Below are 21,477 nucleotides of genomic sequence, written 5' to 3' on the forward strand. Positions count from 1 at the left end.
ATACATTAACTGGACATTGAATCTTGCTGCCATTTTCTCTCTCGCCACTTGACTTTTTCTTTGTTCAAACTAAACCACACCTCTCATGACCTTTGTCTTTAGCACCAAACAAAATAGTTCTGCCTTCAGGGCGTCCAATCAAAATGAGTTGACATCCTGTCCTCATAGGCAGATTTGTCCCAGAACAAAGTAAATGTTATTATAGTTGACTAGATTTGATTGTGGTAGATGTTTTAATACATATCCCTGAAAACAATCCATATTTAAAATCATCTATTTAGCTGGTGTGATATAATGATTGACACGACAGTACATTTTCAGTAGTTTTATTGAAAAATGCCTCTTGTGTTTCAGAAATAAATAAGAAAATAAGGCAGTGGAATTCACAATTTGCAGTTAAAACATGAAGCAGCAATACCATATCCATAGTCTTGCACACAAATTCCAACTGCATTCGATATTAATAAAACAACAAATGACAACAACTATATTCTGATTAACAAACCATACTAAATATACACCACAGACATGCAATTCCACCTTTTGGTCAAATCAGCTGTGAGTTGATATAAGAAAACGGATAAATATTTTGTCTAAAGTTACAAAAATGGAAGCCATGTTTAACTGCAGTACTGAAGATGAAAACTGTAGGTAGATGGTGAACAAATGGCCATCTTTCAAGTGAGAAAAAAGGCAAAAGTATAAAATAGGAATAAAACAACATTTTGATAATCAAGCCATTTTGGATGAACCGTAATTTTGGATGAACCGTAAAAGAGGCGTTTTTTTTTGTTGGATGCCCCAACACTGTGTGAACAAACATTTGCTTTCCTTTAATACCTTTGAATGATGGTTTTGTCATGAAGAGTGCATTGTCCAACACTGCAATTCAATAACGCTTAATGCAGATATGTTACAAGCAAAATACACAATAGGGAAGACAGCAAGCTTACAGATTTGTCATGTTTTTGCTTCCCCCTCCCCCAACATATGATTTAAGGTACTTCCAAATATAGAGGTCTCAAACCCCTTTTTAGTGGAATGTGCATAGCCCTTAATGACACCATATGTGAACACAGCAACAACAAAAACAAGAAGAACAAAAAAAAGAACAACATCCTCTTTTTATGAACCTATACTTTTGGATTCCATTCTTGATAGTGACCTCTTTCGACGCTCGTTTTGTGAGTCGTCTTCTTCTTCGGGTATTGGGACTACGTAGGTTTCAGGCTCAGGTGGATATGGGTCTGCTTGGAAATAGTGTTTTATGCCAATTGAACATGAGTGTAATTTGCAGGGTATGTCAGGCTCAACATGCACAAAAATGAATCGCTGTGTTAGGTTTTCTTTTCAGGCTTGGACATACAGTATACTGGTGAAAAGACAATTGAGTGGACGTGGTCATGTCCCTCCATATGTTATTTTCAAAAGGCACTGATAGAAAGTAAACAATTCCATGCGTTTTATATATCTGTGTGACGTTAGTATTACACCATGTTAATACAGTTTGAGTGGTGGGTGGGTTCAATCGTTCAGTGCATTTTCTATGTCTGTGTGATGTTAATAATACAATGTCAATACAGTTTGAGTGGTGGGTGGGTTCAATCGTTCAGTGCATTTTCTATAGCTGTGTGATGTTAGTACAGTCTGAGTGGCGGGTGGGTTTAATCATTGAACAGAATCATCATTGCCATTTGCTGCAACTCATTCATTTATAAAATATCAACACAAAATATCAAAAGATCAAGTAAGAGCTCTACCACCAGCCTATTCATACATTTTGGAATTGGGAGGTCATTCCTCATAACATTAGAGGTAACCAGCTGGTACTGGAATCAATGCATACTACAGCATAATGAATGACGATTCTCAGAATGCTACAGCCGTGTACATAGGTAGAAAAGCTAAACCTTCAAGGTCACATCGGCACAAAAGGCACGTGGTTCAATATGGCCCTGAGCGGTCTGCGTGTGTTTATGCTACAGAAACATCCCTTGTTGGGACGTGGTAGAAAAAGAAGCATTCGTGTTGGCATTCACCAAGCAGCAGGTTACAAGGCAAAAGCATAACTACAGGTGTTAAAAACCACATTGAGTGGATGCGATTTAAACATCATTTACAAGGCATCATTAGTTTATTTACAGATTTCACCTCAAGAGTAACCATGTTAATGTTGTTGTTGAAGTATTTGGTGTTTGTTTGTTTGTTTGTTTGTTTGCACATGCTTCTCCACCTGATAGAAGGTCTTTGTCTGCTCGTTCTCTGGCTTCAAGATGCAAACAGGCAACTATGTTGTTGTCATCACCGGTGCTTGTTTGATCTAGTTGCTCTACAATGTTGTTAGTACCGGTCCTCGTTGTTCTTGTCTTTCTCAACATAGCTTGTTAATCTTATCCTTTGGTGGCTTATCCTCAAACAGCTCTAGAGCGCGTGAGCAAGCAGGCCTTTTTTTTTCTCTCAGGAATTCAAAGTGAAAGCAGCACAGGCGATTTAGAAAGTTTACTATGGTGAACCTGAAATAGGTCAAACGAGGTGTTAGTCTTCAGTTGGTATGGGAATATTTACTTTCTCTCCAAATGTTAACAAAATGAACTATCACAATTTATATATAGTCGTTTCTGGAATATGTCCATTTTGTCAGCCTATACTGTACTCACTTCTGTTACGTAATAACTATGTAGTAACTACACATGCGTTTCACTCATGTTTCATGCTTCGGTGACATGCAGTCATTGAGGATGTCATGCCCATCAACCTTTCCAGTTATGTACCTCTGTATCCTTGTCCATTGTACGGAATGCTGACGCACTGGGAAGAGTCACAGTAGCCAGGGGTGCCAGGTTGGCCCCTAATACCTGTGAACCCTTGGCGCCCAGGAGGACCGCGGGGCCCGGAGGAGCCTGCGGGGCCTGGAGGGCCGGTCCGAGCTTCGCCTGTTGGGCCTGTGGAGAGAGAAATCACAATCGACCAATTAGAAGGCATCGGCATGTCATCACCGTGACATCAGTGGGAGCTATAAGTGTAGTAACTGTTTCTGCCACAACGGTTTGGAAAATATATATATATTTTTTTCTGAAGAAGGAAAACCCTGGATTCATTCGTTGATCCTTTTTCCCCCTCTGTTTCGTCTAGACGTTTAGAAAAGCTAAGCTTGGAATGTTTCCCTCAGTCTCTCATCCATGGTCCTCTAAGTCCTTTAAACATGTGTTGTTTATGTGACCATGAGAGAAAGACCTCAGTAAATACATCTGATTGGCCCCTGAACAATGACTCACCATCAGCTATCTTCCCCTGTAATCTGGGCATTTCCCTTTCCCTGATTCAAGACCACTTCCCAAGTCTTGACCTTGTAGACCTTGAAGCCCAATGCTGTATAGTTACGCGTGCTGCATTTCAGTGGGAGTGGGTGACTTTAGTCAAGCGTGCTGAATTTCAGAGGGAGTGGGTGGCTATAGTGAAGCGTGCTGAATTACAGTGGGAACGGATGTCTGTAATAGCTGTATTGCAACTCTATGGCCCCTGGCAAGACAAGCTCATATTATTGTTGGATGGCCTGGCAGGCAGTTTGGCTGGAATCTGTTCCTGTAGCTCCATTACAGGGTTCAACCAATGGGAATCCCACTGTCTGATCTCTGGTTTCAGAACTCAGTCTATGATCTCTGTCAGCGCACTGGTCCAGTGTGCCGACAGAGATCGTAGATCAGCGACAGCTTGTAATGACTGTGGTACTGCTCAAGACGTTAGAATGGACGAAGACTAAGGCGAGCACATCATCTGAAATGGACCAACTCTGGTTACTATCCATATCAAGTTTGATGCTGCTAATCTGTTTGGTACATTAAATCTGTGATGTACATAAACCCAGTGATGTAAAGTACTTAAGTAAAAAATCATTTTAAATACTACATTTTTGTTTACATTTGACCTGTGAATAGAAAATGTATTTCAACATCTGTGCGTACGAGCACCTCACACACAAAGACAACATAAATCCCCTAGAAGGCAGAGTGTTTAACTGGGAAAATGCTGAACGGCAGCTTTGGTCATTTATTAAACACAGCTGCCCCAGCACTGCTTCAGGCAACACCTCTGAGCTTAGCAACGCTTGGTTAAGCAGCCTGTAGTTACAGCTAAGGAGATTTAAACTGGGAGAAATGGTTCAATTCATAGTGACACATCCAGCTTAAAATGAGAGATGTGGCCAGAATGACCCCCATTACTGCAGCTAGAGCAAAGTAATGATTGATTTCCCCTGATTCTACCAAAGAATATGACGCCATGCGAATCACTCGGAGAGATTAAGGTTAATGAATGAGAAGTATTGCCATTAAGACAGATGTGACGCAATGCAGGACAAAAGACAAAAGACTGGATTGTTATGGATCTGGAGCAAAAATGTGAAACTAACCAGGTGGTCCTCTTTGTCCTCGCTGTCCGACTGCTGCTGTCCCTCGATCACCCTTCTCTCCTGCAGGGCCTGGGAAACAAATCGAAAATCACTCACAGCTGACAAAGACAAGGACACACACTCAAAGAGTAAACCCTAATGCAACCACTATGAGCGCACAGGAATTGACATTTCCTGAGCCACTGAAAACAGTCTGAGACAGGCCTATGGAAAGACACACAGAAATACAGACATAACCACTGAGATGAATGGAATATGTTGTGAAGATGAGACTTTGGAAAAGTCGGTGAAGGCTTCATTCCATTGCTATCGCAGCAATTCTAAGACGGAATTGGTATGTCTATGGAAAAATGTCCCGTCTTCGTTCCAACCGTGACAATACCACACAGCAAGACACTCTAGTTAAGCCTACTGATACTGAACAGCTGGGCCAGGGGTGTCAATTCCTGGAGGCCCATGTGTCTATTGGTTTTTGTTACTTCCTTTCAATTTGTAGTAAGACCTAGACAACCAGGTGAGGGGAATTTCTAAATAATCAATTACCTTAATTGGTCAATCATGTACATGGGAGGAGAGAAAATCCGCAGACATACTGCCATCCAGGAATTGAGTTTGACACCCTAGAGCTAAACCTATTGATAAACAGCTTTATCAGTTAACATAGGGGAAATCTTGGGTTCCTGACAGTCATGGACATCCTGACGACGTACCTCTCTCTCCTTGCTGGCCAGGTTGTCCTGAACTTCCTGGGAATCCATTCCTGCCTGCCTGTCCAGGCTCTCCACGGGGACCCTGGTTACCGCTGGGCCCAGCGGGTCCGGGGGGACCTGGGTTGTTGCTACTACGGTAACCGCTGGGAATCTGGTTCAGCATGGAATTGACTCTACTCATTTGTCCTGAAAAAACAATGATAAACATAAACATCTGAGAAGGCAACAGACATTTTGATTTCTCTCTGGTGAAAGAAGTACTTACAAATGTAGTGCTGAAAAAAAAAGGCCCACTCACCATTTACTATCTGCTCACACACTTGTCTGGCAATGGATCGCATCATGTTCTGAGGAGCAAAGTCGCCCTAGAAACAAACAGAGAGGAAGGCTTGGTGATGAATATACATGACTTACTGAGATTTACTGAGGTTCACAACTTGGAGCTAGAACCCTGGAGATGTTACTCACTCTCTCTCCTCTGTCCCCTTTAATACCATTGGCTCCCTGAAATGAAATGAATATACAAGGCCGTTACATCTCACTGCACACAGATGTATGTACTGTATGACACAAAAACGTTGCCTTTCAGTGGTTTGCATGACATGCAGAACTGTATTATGAGATTTGGTGAGGTGGATGCTTACCGAAACACCTGTGTCACCAGGCTTTCCTGGTTTTCCTGAAACCCCAGGCATTCCAGGAGATCCAGGAGGTCCCTGGATAGTGACAAGACCAAAAACAACCAATCAAATACATGTATTGCAACAGGCACTTCAAGGGACAACAATGGGAAGTCATCGACTTTGTTGTTATCCCTGTCAAGTTTTAAAATTGTATTTAAAAAAAACTTTTTTAAACTTGCAAATAAAACAATCAATCAATCCAGTGACACAAACAACGGACGAAACAAATCAGAAACAGTGACACAAACAAAATAACCATTCAGATACAGTGACACAAACAAAACAACCATTCAGATACAGTGACGCAAACAAAACAACCATTCAGATACAGTGACGCAAACAAAACAACCATTCAGATACAGTGACACAAACAAAAGAACCAATCAGATACAGTGACACAAACAAAAGAACCATTCAGATACAGTGACACAAACAAAAGAACCAATCAGATACAGTGACACAAACAAAATAACCACTCAGATTACGCTCAAGAAACTTCTGGTCTGTCTTCACTATAGTTTAGGAGAGGCTGAGTTTGACAGTTCTTAAATGTCTTTATCTCCCTGACTTTACTTTGTCTGAGCATACCATTGGGCCTGTTGGACCTCTGGATCCAGCCTGTCCTTCCTTTCCTTGGGGTCCCTGCATTCACAACACACAGACAATCGAGTTAAACAAGTTGAGCTGATGGGATGAAGTTCATTTGACAGACGACATTGCATGATCATTAGACAAAGGCCCATTGATTTTACTTACCCTCGGTCCAGCAGGTCCGATTGGGCCGATGGTCCCAGCTATCCCAGGTGGACCCTGGGGGAAAAAAGCGGAAACACAACCCACGTGAGAGCTGGACTTTCTTCATTTCTTCCTCACAGCTCACATTAACACAGGACACCTACCTTTGGACCAACCAACTCAAACCAGTTTATTTAACCACCAGTTTCCTGTGTGTCAAACAGCACATTTCCACATTTATTTCAAATTTCTTCTGAAACTCTGCTCACTTTTGTATTGTCAAATCCTCTCTGGCCTTTGATGCTTCGCATAAAATGTACAGGGAGCATAACATATTCCAGATCCGTTTTTATTGGCCGTTATAAATCAGGACCGCATACTCTGCAAGTCGTTAAATGCATGTTACTCTATCATCTGTTCTATCATGTTCACCTGCAAACACTACCCACAATCTATTTAAGCGATGGGTTCACCAAGGCTTTTATCTTGGAATTGATCATTATTTTACACTTGGTAATTCATTCTCCAGTGTCTTGTGGCATCAACAAACCGGCATGAATTCTAAACTGAGGTAAAACAAAAATTGTAGGGAGGGGGAAGGCTTTGTTCCCAATTGACTCCTCTGCATAGAAGGACTCTGAGTGTACTGGTAGACACACAGGGGGCTTCTCCTTTTAAATCCGTAAATAAAAGGGGCAGGCTTTTTCTTAGAAACACAAAGATGCCATTTCATGTATGAGGACTGGAGGGGGCTATTTGTTTATGGCATTGTGAGTTTCATGGAAACCATCTCAGAGGATCTCTCAAATGCAGACGTATGACGACACATGGAAGTGCATTGTTGCTCTGTAAAACGCCACAGGCGAGGCCTGGAAATCATTGATGGGCTCGCATAATGTTGTCAATATTGATGAAGTAGAAGAGCCAGCTATGTTATGGGAGCAGAGTAAGGCTCGTTTACCATTATGTTCTGTGTAGCGATGCCATCTATCATAGAGGTTTGGTGTGTTAAAAAAAAAAGACGGGTGTTCATGAATCTGGATTTTCCATTATTCCATTCTATATCACCTCATCCGCTTTGTATGGACCACAGTACAACTGACACAAACAGGAAGGCCTAATGTGCACAGCCTAACCAGAAGCCCCTGGTTAAGAAGCGTTGTATATCAAGGTGATTTGTTTTCCACTCAGTTATTCTTAACTTCAAGAAAGATTCAATACAAATTTGGGAATCTCAACCTGCCTCTTTGTGAGTTCTCCTCATGTGAAATATTGTCTGTGGCTTGCCACATGAAGAGAGGCCAGAGAAGCAGAATATCTGTACCCTGTGAATTATTGCCGATTTACTGTTCTAAACCACAGCCAGGCCGGTGAGCCAAAGCAGCACTCACTTTCTGTCCAGGTAGCCCAGAATCACCAGCTTCTCCCTTCGGTCCTTGGCGGCCCTGAAACAGCGGAGGGAGAAACACATTCACACTCAGTGGATAACAACATAATACTTCCTCCAAACTCAACACTCACTAACCTTCAGGTGACAGATCTAAGAAAATGTGTTGTGCCAATCTGTCTTGAACCCAAGATAAACACGCTGTGATGAGAGTTCTGTGTGAGATGTGTGGAAGTGTATTGGTGATGTCTGAACAGTCTAATGGCAAATTCCTTTTTTTTTTGGTGAAGAAGTGGATAAACATTCGTCTTGAGTTTGGGTGCTTTTCAGCGAAGGAAATCCCAGGGGTGATTAATGTAGCACTGAGCTGCATTGAGATGCATTGAGATTAGGCTGGTTTAACATATCCCTAGACATGAAGAAATGCAGGCTCAACAGGCCTCTGCCACAATTACTCTGCAGCTTGTGATTTCCTTACATAATGAACGGACAAAATGATTCCTATTCGGTGTGTGGCGGCATCGTGGGATTTACGTGTAACTGCTGGAAACGAGTCGTGCGCAGCAGCAACGCCCGTGGCTGGGGAGAGGGGAGGGTATGTGGCGTGTGGAATGTGTGAGTGTGGAGTGTTCAGTGTAAGAGTGAGACTCACAGCTTCTCCTGGAATAGACAGCCCGCTAGATCCTTGAGGGCCAGGCAGACCCATAGGTCCTGGCAATCCTGTATCTCCACGCGGTCCAATTGGACCCTATCAGAGAAACAAAGACAAGAGATAAGAATCAATTAGAGCTGGAAAGAATGCTGCTATTGAGATCTCCAGACTGAAAATAGCAGTGCAGTCAAACACGCTACTGTTGCAATCTCTGGAAGAAGGCACCAGAAACCGTGGAATGCCTACACTGTCAAACCAAGCCACCCTGAAATTTCGAGAAGACTGACATACTCCTAATAAGTGAATTCAGATGTGTTCCTTCCTCTTCAAAGCCATGAAACTGTAAACAGTTCTCAGTTTTCATCAAGAGCACAAAAAGCTTTAAGGAGTCTCCAATATCCCACATTCTCCAAACTGTGTCAAATGCCTTGACCACTTTATGACTTGCCTGCCGTCGGTTATAGCCCTGCAGTCCTAAAGAGGGAATCTGAGAGGTGAGGTTAGTGAGGTACTTACAGCCGGGCCAGTCTCTCCTCTTTCACCCCGGGGACCTTTGCTACCGGGTGCGCCCTGGTGAAGAAAGATCATTTGTCAAGTTAGCACCGGGTGTCCAGAAGCTCAGACCCATACTCATGATGGATACTCCCTCCCTGGGGGCTTCATAATCATCACTGTAGTTTCCTTCTGGCTTGCCCTTTTAAAATACAAATACAAGCCAACTTTTTGTTGTGCATTGTACACTCAGTCCTACATAATGAATGCATGTATGTCAGAGGCAACTGTACAGTACATAAATCAAAATGTGTCAAAAAGATACTTTTCGATCGGCAGATCAATGAGTTCACTGGAAACCCTGGCCTGCAGCATAGAGATGGAAGGAAAACCAGTCCTAAATGCAACCCTATTCCCTATGTAGTGCCTTATGGGCCCTGATCAGAAGTAGTGCACTAAATAGGGAACAGAGTGCTATTTGGAGACAAATAGAGAGTGTAGTGGGTGTATCTGGTGCTTACCACTGCCCCCTGTGTTCCCTGGGGTCCTGTGCTTTCCGAGGTACATGTGCAGGCGTTGGGGAGGGACGGGCACTTGGACTCTTCTCTCTGATAACAGGGGAGGGAACAGACAAAGAGAAGTGGTGAGCTGCAAATACTAGGAGTTGGGCTAAAACACAGACCCATTACTGACTGTAAGTCTCTCCAGATAAAAGTGTCTGCTAAATGACCGAAATGTAATGTGAATGTAAGCAGAGGAAGGGTCAGGAGGTTACAGGATAATACGGATTATTTTGATTGATTAAATGTTATTAAGTTTGTACCAGCAGTACGGTATATCTCAAGGAAGACAAACTGATGAAGTACATGCGCACTAGATAAGAGCAATATTTTATAGAACAACTCTAATCAGGCAGATGTGTTGGCATGCAACCCTATACAGCCTGAGTTTCCAGGAAGTCCATTGTTGTAAGCCCTACCCACAAGACATGAAACACATTAAAAACACATTCTGGGTGTCCAACCGACAGTGATTGTGCAGCTCTGATTTGTTGAAACAGAGGCGTGTTCTTGGATCTCTCTGGCGGAACAACAGCGAGAAAGTCCAGATCAAACAGGGGCATTGTCTTGACAGTTTGGCATTGTTTTCTGTTGGATGTACGTATTGTTGAAGCCCGTTCAAAGTTGGGATGCCTTTACAGTCGACGGGCGTTGCTTCTCCGCCTACCGGCCGGGCTCTGGGACAGCGTATCTGCAAATCAGCAACACTCTCTCCTTGACAAAAGGTGTTTGAAGCTGAGCTGCAGCTTCAATGGGCCATTTAAACCCAGTCATGGTTCTTTAACAGTCAGGACAGGAGACCATAATTATAGAATGGCCAACTAGGATTGTAAAATGAATGTGCCTCACAAACATCCATTGAAACATCCATCTTCCAAGAGTTTGAATAATTTAAGAAGGAAAAAAAAGAAGAGATTTCCTGTTCTAACTGATGAACGTTCTTTTTCTGCTGACAGAATGTGCTCTGTAATGAGGCACTTTTTCATTCAGCTCCGACTTTGACATATTAGAGAGAACAACTGCCTAGGGGTGGTTAGTCAAGTGCTAATCATGCCATACGTAGCTGCTCGCCATTCACTTTTCCATAGGTTGAGTGAAATATACGAAGCTTTCTGTCTGCACATGATTTGACCATTTGGAATCGGATTTGTAGGGATGCCGTTTCACTCTTACTGCATCTGTTATACAAGTTATCAGGACAGCATTAGAATCCAAGACACGGCTCAGAAAATACCGGCTTGTTTTTCCATTGTTCCTCTTCACGTGTTCAGGATGAGGTAAGCATGTCCTAAAGCAGAGATGTTCGATGGATATGCGTCTGTTTGCTGCCGTGTTAAAAGGTGAGACAAGCGTGATGCATTGTCTAATACGCACATGTTCACACGCACGCACAAAAACACACACACACACACACACACACACACACACACACACACGATCTCAGTCACGGACACTCATGCCAGGCCGAAGGCACACACACACTCAGAGGCTCAACAGGTGTCAAGAGGACTATGGAGTTGGGTCAGTGAAGATGCTTACAGACTGCTCAAGAGCTTTTTTTTGCAGCCTGTTAAGTTGTCCCACCTCTCCCCTCCAGGGAGGTCCAGGTGTAGGGTGAAGTTGCCCCTAGTCACTGATCGGCATTTTCCCCCACTGATGGTTAAGGTTAGGGTTGGGGGGAGAGGAAGCTGATCCTAGATCTGTACCTTGGGGAAATTTCAGCGGAGGTCCAGTGAGGCTCCTCTTACTCACCATAGACGGAAGGTCACAGCATCTGTCTCTGCTCGTCCAGCCCAGGGTGCACACTATATCGAACATCTGGAGCTGGAACTGTGGAACAGGGGGAAAAAAAATAAGGAAACTTTACATACTTCCTCCGCATCCCAAAATATAAAATAAGAAAACAAGGAGAACGTGGAGACAGAGAGCCCGCAGAGCATCAGATAAGGATAACAGGCACATTCCACTTGGGATGCACTGTGTTGGAGGGAGTGAGCTTCGAGGCTTCCTCCTGTCATAACAGCACTCAGATACACAGGAGCACTAAAACCGTCATGCTAGTAGGCTTGTAGGTCCATATCCTTTGATGTTGTATGACAGTTCACTTACAGTTGCAGATTCACCCTTGGAGCCAATGGACTTGGACATTTTTCCCAGAACTTGATAGCCGTCCGTGGACGTGTTTCCAGCTTCCTTAATCTCCTTGTCCGCCACCTCTTGGCAGTCGAGGTTCAGCTTGACATTGGTGGGGGAAACAAGGATGTGGAGCTGCAGACAGAAAAGATTGAGAGTTGTTACATTCTTCGTCCAGGACATACTTTCGTCTAGGAACGTCTGCTGTCTATCCTAAAACTCTGCAAATCATTGGGTTATCTGGGGTTGGCAACAGAGCACAGAGAGACACAGGGTGTATTTGGATGTGTTATTTCCTCTCCTTGATGTGTTGTGCCTTGAATCTCTCCAAAAGAGATAGGCCAGAGTACAATAACAAGAGCAGCACACAAACATGATTTCAATGTGTTCCGATGATGTAGAATATCCTAAAAGTACACACAGGGTAAGATACGCTCAGGATAAGATGATCACCAAAATTCCATCGATGTCATCTCCATTCACTGTTAAATACATAACATTAGTCATATAGCATGTCATATCATCAGTAAGATTGAGCGAGTGTGGTAGAACACAGTTAGGCAATGCCGGATCAGCTGTTTTGCTTGCCTACTGATTTACAGAGCACCGCCATCCAATCATCTGTCTCGTTTACTTTGCGGTGATGGGTTTAAAGTGATGTGGTGCACACCAAGGATGAGTCTTTCCACCACTGTGTTTCACAGAGTCAATGTACACACTGCGTTGCTAGTCCTGACTCAGATCGACCTCACCACATTTTCTGATGATGTTTTGTGGCGCGGCATAAGAAGTGCTCCCTTTTCACCCTTTCCCTATATTGCCAAGCTTTGAGAGGCTAGCTGCTGTTCTGGGGAGTTCAGCTGTAGCCCAGTAACCACATTCTTACTGAGCATGCAAAATGATACTGTACAGTACCGAGCCATGGAGTCAGCCCCAGAGGTTTGACAACCACACACTGTTTAATTCATTGTGGTCGACAAATGTACAGCTATGTTTAGCCGACCACGAGCAGAGGAAACTCGTATCTCAGGATTCTTCTCGGAGAGCATGCAGACAGACAGCGGAGCACGCTTCGTAATTTATGGAAACTGTGAGTCTATTTTGGACAGCAAGAGGGTAAATAAGGCAACGGTACTGTGAGAAAGCAACTCGGCTCAAGGAAATGACATCATCATCAGCGCTCTAGCGTGAAGAAGAAATGCAGCACCTCTAGGAATGCTCTACACAGCCTCAGACTGTCTCCAGTTTAAGACCTTGGGCTGAGCCATTCAGAAACAGCAATACAACAAATCTCACCTTGTCGCCCATCAATAATCAGACACACAAAACCTTAAACTCTAAGAAAAGGGATACTAAGATGCTATCGTAACCCCAAACAATGTTGTGTGCAGCAGGCAGGACCGTAAAGATGGCATTCCCGGTGAGCTCACTGATGTGACATCCAAGTTACAGATGTCGGAGTTTCCCTTGACCTCTGGTCAGTGACTGGGACAGATTATACAGCTCCTCCCAGACCTTCTACTATCATATGACCATATCCTCTCTCTCTCTCTCTGACATGACCATCACCTAACATGTATTAGCCTTTTCATTCACAAGTCTTGGGTGTTCTCTATCCATTTGGTCTACATATGGTTTGCGTTTTGCTCACTGACTCAAGCTTCCATGAAATCCATATGCCTTTATTTGAGTATTTGGTACAATATGCATTAGGTTGTTATTGTATTATCCAAACACAAGACAGTGGTTTTAGATAACGAATTAAAATGTTTGATACTTTCAGCATGATGAAAAGCAGAGTCCATACTGTCAGGGTATGTCAACACTCATTTATCATCTTTGTGGATATTTAAACGAACTCCAAAACGGCTATTAATCATAGTTTAAGAAACTGCTTTAGAGTTTGATTCCTGAGGGTCTGCTAAACCTACTATATGCTTACCGTAATCTTAGTTGAAAGAAAGGGTTACTGGCGAGAGAACAAAGCATTCAAACTGTCATCAGAAACAGGCAAATAGAGATGGTTTATACCAGGGGTTTTCAAACTGGGTTACAGACTGTCTGCATATTGCACCAAATGGGCACTGAACAGGGTCCGCAATTTTTATTTTTTTGCTAGCTGCAACATAACACCATGGATAACATTTTTATTTCTCTGCATCCAATATGAAGGAAGTTAAAGGTAGTTTCTAGCTAGCTTTAGCGCACTGACTGGAAGTCTACAGGAACAGTTAGCATGCTGGCTGTTCCTGTTCATCAAAATTTCAAACTACCCCTTTAATATGGAGAAAATTACATATTTTTTTCTGTATAGAAAATTCTTAGGCTTATTTCCTGCAATTCTACACATTTTGTCATGGAGTGCAAAGAAAATGTTGCTATTTTAAAGCAAATTTTCTCGCATGTGTATTCATGATATATTTGAGTGACTAAAAATTACAACAATATCTATGGGCTAACAAAACTAAATAAAAAAACTATTCCTAGATCTGGACACTTCTGACAAATTATAAATAGCTCTCTAAGGTATGTAATGACTAACAGGACAAGAGGAACTGATGATGTCCTACCCAATTTGGAAATTGCCCCTTGTGCATTCTACTACTACAACTTTCAAGAGTAAGTTTAATACAGAATCGGTGACCCGTCCTCGTGCTCACCTCATTAGCATGAGGTTGTAAGAAACCCCAAAAAAGCCCAGGATATGGGCAGAAAGCTTAAATTCTTGTTAATTTAACTGCACTGTCCAATTTACAGTAGCTATTACAATGAAATAATACCATGCTATTGTTTGAGGAGAATGCACAATTATGAACTTGAAAATGTATGAATAAACCAACTAGGCACATTTGGGCAGTCTTGATACAACATTTTAAATAGATATGCAGTAGTTCATTGGATCAGTCTAAAACTTTGCACATACACTGCTGCCATCTAGTGGCCAAAGTCTAAATTGCGCCTGGGCTAGACTGATTCATTATGGCATTTCTCTTGAATTTCAAAGATGGTACAAAAAAAAACACTTTTTAAAAAAGTATTATCTTTTACCAGATCTAATGTGTTATATTCTCCTACATTAATTTCACATTTCCACAAATTTCAAAGTGTTTCCTTTCAAATGGTATCAAGAATATGCATATCCTTGCTTCAGGTCCTGAGCTACAGGCAGTTAGATTTGGGTATGTCATTTTAGGTGAAAATTGAAAAAAAGGGGCTGATCCTTAAGTGGATTTATTAAAGCTGCCCCCACTGCCGACCCATAAAATATATTAAACGATGTATATATTTTTAGAATACCGTCTTTGAAAACTAACAATCAAATAAAAGCTTGACAGTCAGGGAGAGAAACAAATAACTGCATTCAGGGCATATGGCTATTGATTTTGTTCTAATGTTTGAGGATTTTTTTTCAGTACAATTTTCTCTAAACCGCCAAGATACCTTTATCTATCTAGCTAATAGACTATGTTTGAGTTTACACTTCCTCTTCCAATGAACTGCGGGGAGGTCAAAATAATGAAACTGTCTACCAAATCGGTTCATTCTAAAATGTTGATTACTTTTATTTGCCATTATCATTCATCATTCATTCATGTGATTGTATTTTTTACTAAGATATGATGGGGGTTCCTGGGTCGCCGGTTTGCCTGGGCAGGGGTCCCTGGGTAAGAAAAGTTTGAAAACAAGTGGCTTATACAATAGTAGCAGTGAGGATTTTTTTTACTGACTGATATAATGGAATTGTATTTTGACCCAATATACACACAGGAGGTTCCCAATTTCTTCAGTGGAGCACATCTGTTAAACCTATTTTAGGGAATTTTGTATCATCGGCGGTAACTAAGACCTTTCAAACGCTGAATTAGCAATTTCCTGACTGCTTAGGTCGAGGTAAATCAGCCTTGCGGTGAAGCAGTGCAACCCGGCTGTTTAAAAGCCCATAGCCCTCCTCACCACACAACACTCTCCTAAACCTGCCAGAGTTGGCTAAGAAAACAAACCAGGACATCAATCAAATAAGGGAGTGAGAGTCTGGGTTCAAGCTAGCCCATCTAAATTGTGTTTGTTTATGCTGCATATTCTGGCAGCGGGGAGAGAAGAGTGGGTTCTATAAGTCACCAGTTCTGTAACTGACACGGTCATCTACTTCTTAAAAATACATTATGCATCCTGCAAAGGAAAGTTTCAACCGCTACACTGACTGAGGGAAATTACAAGTGAAAAGCGCTTACCCTACTCAATCCCTACTCATTACTGTCTGTCTGTGAGTCTGTCACTGTAAGAAGTGTGGTTGAGGTCCTGTCCCCAAGTGGGAGCTGGAAATTTCCTAGCTTGCGTTCCAAATGGCACCCTATTCCTTACACTTGATTTACATTTTTTTTAAATTTAACTAGGCAAGTCAGTTAAGAACAAATTCTTAGAGCACTACTTTTGAGCCCAGCTGGACAACACTGGGAGAGATAGTGCATACATAACCATGCTGGAAGACTGGGACAGATACAGCATACATAACCATGCTGGGAGGTAAACCGCAGAACAGAGTCGCCGCCCCTACAGCAACGGCGAGAATTCCCCTGCGGTCGGCTACCAGAGGCAACAGAGGCAAGGCTTGCATCCAACATCCAGGCAGAGAAACGGCAGCAGAGCCAAAAATGGGATAGCGATAGAGAAAGAGAGAGAAAGAGAGAGCGAGCGAGAGAAAGAGAGAGCGAGCGAGAGAAAGGCAGGCAGAAAAACCTCCCCCCAGCCTGGCATTCCACTGCCTCTCTGATGTAATTATTTAATAGTTATAGCAGTGACCCAATATTTTCCAGACTAGCACGCCAAGCAGCGACTAGCAGTACATTTTAATGGTCTCCGCAAAAGGACTTATAGATTCTAGTGAATGTTTGTGATAGCGTTGTTAAATGACTATGTCCACAGCCCCTATGAGCACACGGCTCTGACCTTATGGTAAATGGAAACTCCAGTAAATACCAGCGGGAAGTACTTCCATATAGCTCTTAATGCACAGAGTATACACAGACTGCCTATGGTTAATCTTTAATGGTCTCCCTCCCTCAGGCTACAACTTAATGCGCTAATCCAAGAGATCCAAGAGATCAAATATGCCAACAGAGTCTGATTTCTCTGCCCCACTTAGTCCAGTTTCTCCCGGAAAACCAACAGCCATCGAATTAGAGCCCAATGTGGAGTTGGAGCTGGACCAAACATGACCACTTCAGTTTAGCATGAACCAGTCATTTGATTGGCTTCAAAGTCCAAACAAACGGGTAAAAGATCAATGGCCACTTCTATCGCTTGATTACTTTGAGAGGCTTTGATTACCATCAATAACGTCAATCTATGCGTCATGTAACATTGGGGTTTATACAACTTACAGCCAAAGACCATCTGTTTGCATGAGCAGACACTGTTCTGCAGAACACATGTCTGTAGCTGTACCGGGAGGTACACCTCCTGTAATATACAATGCATTAGGAATGCCAGGTATCCCTTCTCATTATCTGTGTATCCTCAGGACATGCAATCTGACAGCAAGAAGAAAGGAGACAAGTGTGATTGACGTGCCATACCTCAAGTCCAGTCGCCAGGCCCCTTGAATGTTCCATAATCTGGCCATTAACTTCACTACACCCAGTATATTCCTCCAATCCCAACAGTCACACAGACAGGCAAGTCAAGGTTTACCTTGTGGAAGCTTCCATGGAAGATTCTCTTCACTTGATCATTGTCGAATGTGACCCTCTGGATCTCCCCCCTCGTATCCTTGTTATAATACGAAATTGTTTGGCTGGAAGCTGAATAGAGAAAAACGAGTTTGAGGAGAGAAAAGAAAGAGGTTACAGATAGCTCTCCAACGTCGCATTAGGACTGGTGTCATGCAAAGCTTCTAAACTAGAAACAGGACTCCAATACCATTGTCATCAACGGGCAGTGTATCATAAAGCAGATATGCTTTGTGAAAGCTGCATCACAAACAACATGGCCGGGGCTTTATAAACGCCAGCTGAAGATAGCTTATACAGGATGTTGGAACCGGAGGAGGGTGAGTGTGGTTACTGAGGGAGACCAAAGCAGCCCTGGGCTCTGGAGCCCATTATGATCCCTTCACTGCTCCCATGAGAGAACATCAGACAGAACAACATCAATCTATCTACAGCTGCTGGATATGATATCGCCTCCTCACACAACACTACTTCCTCCTTCCTCGATGGTTGTGTCACAAATGGCACCCTATTCCCCATGAAGTGTACTACTTTTTTTGAACCAGGGTACATATGGCTCCGGTCAAAAGTAGTGCACTATGTAGGGAGTAGGGGGTCATTTTGGGATGCAACACCAGTAACATCTTGTAGCCCTCATTGTAAAACCCTATGTACTCGACCCCTTCAAATCCTCAGAGCTACAGAGCCTTACGATCAATGGTGACCCCGACTTCAGGCTTGTCGTCCTTGGTGGACACCTGCCAGATGTCAAAGGCCTCGTTGGGTGTGTCCGGGAGGAGACGGAACATCATGATGATGGTGTAGGAGTGAGGTAGTCCGTCTGGGTGGATCTCCCTGTTCAAACCCCCACACAACCCCAACAATAAGACTGACCATTAAAAAAAAAAAAGACAAAATACACAATAATCAATTCACCATTAATATACATGTGTACAGTATTACTCTATGCCTATAAACCACCGTGATGTGGCTGATGTTTTTCCATAGAGTCGCAAGCAGAGGTAAAACTCTGTGGCGGAAGGTTAAGCTGACTGGAGATATACAGTATTTGATAGGCCTACTGTGCGTGCGGCTGATAAAACGCTTAGAGATGTACGGTGTAGGGGATAGCCAGTGTAGTTGGATATCTCGGAGCTACGTGGGATGAGTGAACCCAGCAGCACGCCAGAACTTCAGATTGAGCTAGAACACTGCTATAGACCAGTCCATATTCTGACATGTTGGGACCTGTTGGGTCAGCCAATTACAAGCGAATAAGCAGGACATTGTACATTAGTTGACCTAGTTTAGAGGGGAATGGGGTCTAACATTTTGTCTGAACATAGTTGAGTATGACGTGTCATCTCCAAGTGCCAAACCAACATGAATACAGTTTTTACTGCATGGGAAAGGCCCACAAAAAAGGTAATGTTTAAACAAGTCATTTCTTAACACCTGCACTCCCTGCATTGACCTACATCTCCTCAGTCTTCCTGGATTCGAGCAGAGACAAGCTTTCAGAGTCTGAGACTATCATTATAATGTGCTGCAACTCAATTATCCCTTAAATCCATTAGCTCACAAAAGCAGTGCAGAAATACACTGCAAATGAGTGGATTCGGCTATTTCAGCCACACCCATTGCTGCCAGGTGTATAAAATCAAGCACACAGCCATGCAATCTCCATAGATCAATCAATCAATCACATGTATTTATAAAGCCCTTTTTACATCAGCCGATGTCACAAACAGACATTGACAGTAGAATGACACGTATTGAAGAGATCAGTGACTTTTAACGTGGCACAGTCATAGGATGCCACCTTTCCAACAAGTCAAGTTTGTCAAATTTCTGCCCTGCTAGAGCTACCCCGGTCAACTGTAAGTGCTGTTATTGTGAAGTGGCAACGTTTAGGAGCAACAATGGCTCAGCCTCGAAGTGGTAGGCCACACAAGCTCACAGAACGGGACCCCTCACTACAGAGTTCCAAACTGCCTCTGGAAGCAACATCAGCACAATAGCTGTTTGTCGGGAGCTTCATGAAATGGGTTTCCATGGCTGAGCAGCCACACACAAGCCTAAGATCACCATGCGCAATGCCAAGCGTCAGCTGGAGTGGTGTAAAGCTCGCCACCATTGGACTCGTTCTCTGAAGTGATGAATCACGCTTCACCATCTGGCAATCCGACTCACAAACCTGGGTTTGGCAGATGCCAGGAGAACGCTACCTGCCCGAATGCATAGTGCCAACTGTAAAGTTTGGTGGATGAGAAATAATGATCAGGGGCTGCTTTTCATGGTTCGGACTAGTTCCAGTGAAGGGAAATCTCAAAGCTACAGAATACAATGACATTCTAGATGATTCTGTGCTTCCAACTTTGTGGCAACAGTTTGGGGAAGGCCCGGTCCTGTTTCAGCATGACAATACCCATGTGCACAAAGCTTTGGTCCATACAGAAATGGTTTGTCAAGATCGGTGTGGAAGAACTTGACTGGCCTGCATAGATCCCTAATCTCAACCGCATCAAACACCTTTGGGATGAATTGGAACGCCGACTGCGAGCCGGGCCTAATCACCCAACATCAGTGCCCGACCTCAATAATGCTCTTGTGGTTGAATGGAACCTGGTGAACCTGGTGATTTTGTAATCCAAGACAATGGTATCGCCGACTCACGTGGTGGGCTGGGTCAGGAAGGAGTTCTTATGGAGTCTGTAGGCTGTGTAGCTGTTGAAGGAACCAGGTTCCATAGACACTCCCTTGATATAACCATAGGTCGTCTCTGTCAGGTTGAACGCCTCCAGCATCCTGAAGCCTACAGCACAAGGTGAAGAACTCATTTTAAGTTCTAGAACTTCTCAAACCAATGAGGGAATGATGCATGCGGTTTCTGCAGACGGTTCTAATTTGGGATGTACATAAATAATAATCTGAGCATTTTTACCAGGCGATGTGAATCCATTCAGGTAGATCAGGGGACAAGCTGTGAAGATAATATCAAAGATTAGCAACAGTTCAATTTGTTTCTAGAATGTTATCTTGGGCGATAAATGAAATGGCTTACAGCTAAATACTATAAGTGGTATCCAAAATAACAAACAACAAAACAGCTTACATGACGTCGCTGTTTCACAAATGAAGGTCACAAGGTTGTCTTGGATAGTTGCAAAGGCGTCAAAGTCGTCCACAACAAAGATGTGTCTGTCGCTTGGCTTGCTGCCAATGTTCTGCAGCTCAGCAAAATCCACATCGGCAACACCAACCACAAACACACTGTAACCTGGAGAAGGAGCACATGCATTCTCAGAAAACCAACTGCACTATGTGCATGGGGTGATGCTAAAATGCTACAGATTGCTAATACCTCAATGACAACATTTACAAGCATTATGGGATACGACTGACAATGGGTTGACTTGAAGATTGCTGTGCAGCAAATTGAGTAACCCTTACCAGCATGCTGCAGCGTGGCAGCGTTTTTCTTCACCTCATCCTGAGAGCGACCGTCTGTGACAGCTACCACAACCTTGGGGACATTCCTCCTCATTCCATTTTCTGGGGCGAACACCTTCTCCTTGACGTGCATCAAAGCAGCGCCTGATCAAGAACAAAGAAAGGTAGATTAATTAAGGTGATAGACAACAATGTATACTCAAAGGGTGGATATATGCCTGGCTCCGATGAAACATGTTGGTGTCCATTGCAAAGTCACTTTTACAACCAGAGACTAGTGTTGCATCCCAAATGGCATCCTATTCCCTTAATAGTACACTACTTTTGACCAGGGCCCATAAGGCCCTGGGCAAAAGAAGTGCACTACATAGGGAATAGGGGGGCATTTGGGAGGCAACCTAGTTGGTGGAAGCTGGGTTTGGGGAGCCTCACCGGTCTTAGTGTTTCCTCCTCGGTACTGGATCAGCTGTAGAGCAGCGAGAGCGTTGCCCTTGTCCGAGTAAGAATTCAGCCTGAACTCTGTCTTTGCTTCGTCGCTGTACTGCACGAACGACAC

The 21,477-nt window shown here is 43.2% G+C and overlaps 1 protein-coding gene across 10 annotated transcripts in view; it reads right to left on the bottom strand.

Moving 5' to 3' along the window:
* Nucleotides 1–310: 310 nt before the first annotated feature.
* Nucleotides 311–21,477, bottom strand: part of LOC110522086 (collagen alpha-1(XII) chain) — a 90,141-nt gene continuing 68,974 nt past the window's right edge. For 8 of the 10 annotated variants that reach the window (XM_090232433.1, XM_090232432.1, XM_090232431.1 and 5 more), the window contains 22 exons: nt 21,354–21,477; nt 20,922–21,065; nt 20,584–20,748; nt 20,413–20,451; nt 20,145–20,283; nt 18,181–18,323; nt 17,452–17,561; nt 11,737–11,895; nt 11,380–11,457; nt 9,589–9,675; nt 9,092–9,145; nt 8,576–8,671; nt 7,928–7,981; nt 6,558–6,611; nt 6,390–6,443; nt 5,763–5,834; nt 5,587–5,622; nt 5,417–5,483; nt 5,119–5,304; nt 4,409–4,477; nt 2,772–2,942; nt 311–1,247 (listed from right to left, as the gene is read on the bottom strand). In XM_090232433.1, coding sequence (XP_090088559.1) covers nt 1,126–1,247; nt 2,772–2,942; nt 4,409–4,477; nt 5,119–5,304; nt 5,417–5,483; nt 5,587–5,622; nt 5,763–5,834; nt 6,390–6,443; nt 6,558–6,611; nt 7,928–7,981; nt 8,576–8,671; nt 9,092–9,145; nt 9,589–9,675; nt 11,380–11,457; nt 11,737–11,895; nt 17,452–17,561; nt 18,181–18,323; nt 20,145–20,283; nt 20,413–20,451; nt 20,584–20,748; nt 20,922–21,065; nt 21,354–21,477 — 2,223 coding nt within the window. In that variant the 3' untranslated portion in view covers nt 311–1,125. Of the gene's footprint in view, nt 2,514–2,771; nt 2,943–4,408; nt 4,478–5,118; nt 5,305–5,416; nt 5,484–5,586; nt 5,623–5,762; nt 5,835–6,389; nt 6,444–6,557; nt 6,612–7,927; nt 7,982–8,575; nt 8,672–9,091; nt 9,146–9,588; nt 9,676–11,379; nt 11,458–11,736; nt 11,896–17,451; nt 17,562–18,180; nt 18,324–20,144; nt 20,284–20,412; nt 20,452–20,583; nt 20,749–20,921; nt 21,066–21,353 lie in introns of all 10 variants that reach the window. The other 2 variants (XM_090232429.1, XM_036975633.2) reach the window with 1 other exon arrangement.

This window comes from Oncorhynchus mykiss, chromosome 4 (genome assembly GCF_057628025.1).
Source record: "Oncorhynchus mykiss isolate SJ-2025 chromosome 4, ASM5762802v1, whole genome shotgun sequence".
In the NCBI taxonomy this organism is placed as follows: domain Eukaryota; kingdom Metazoa; phylum Chordata; class Actinopteri; order Salmoniformes; family Salmonidae; genus Oncorhynchus; species Oncorhynchus mykiss.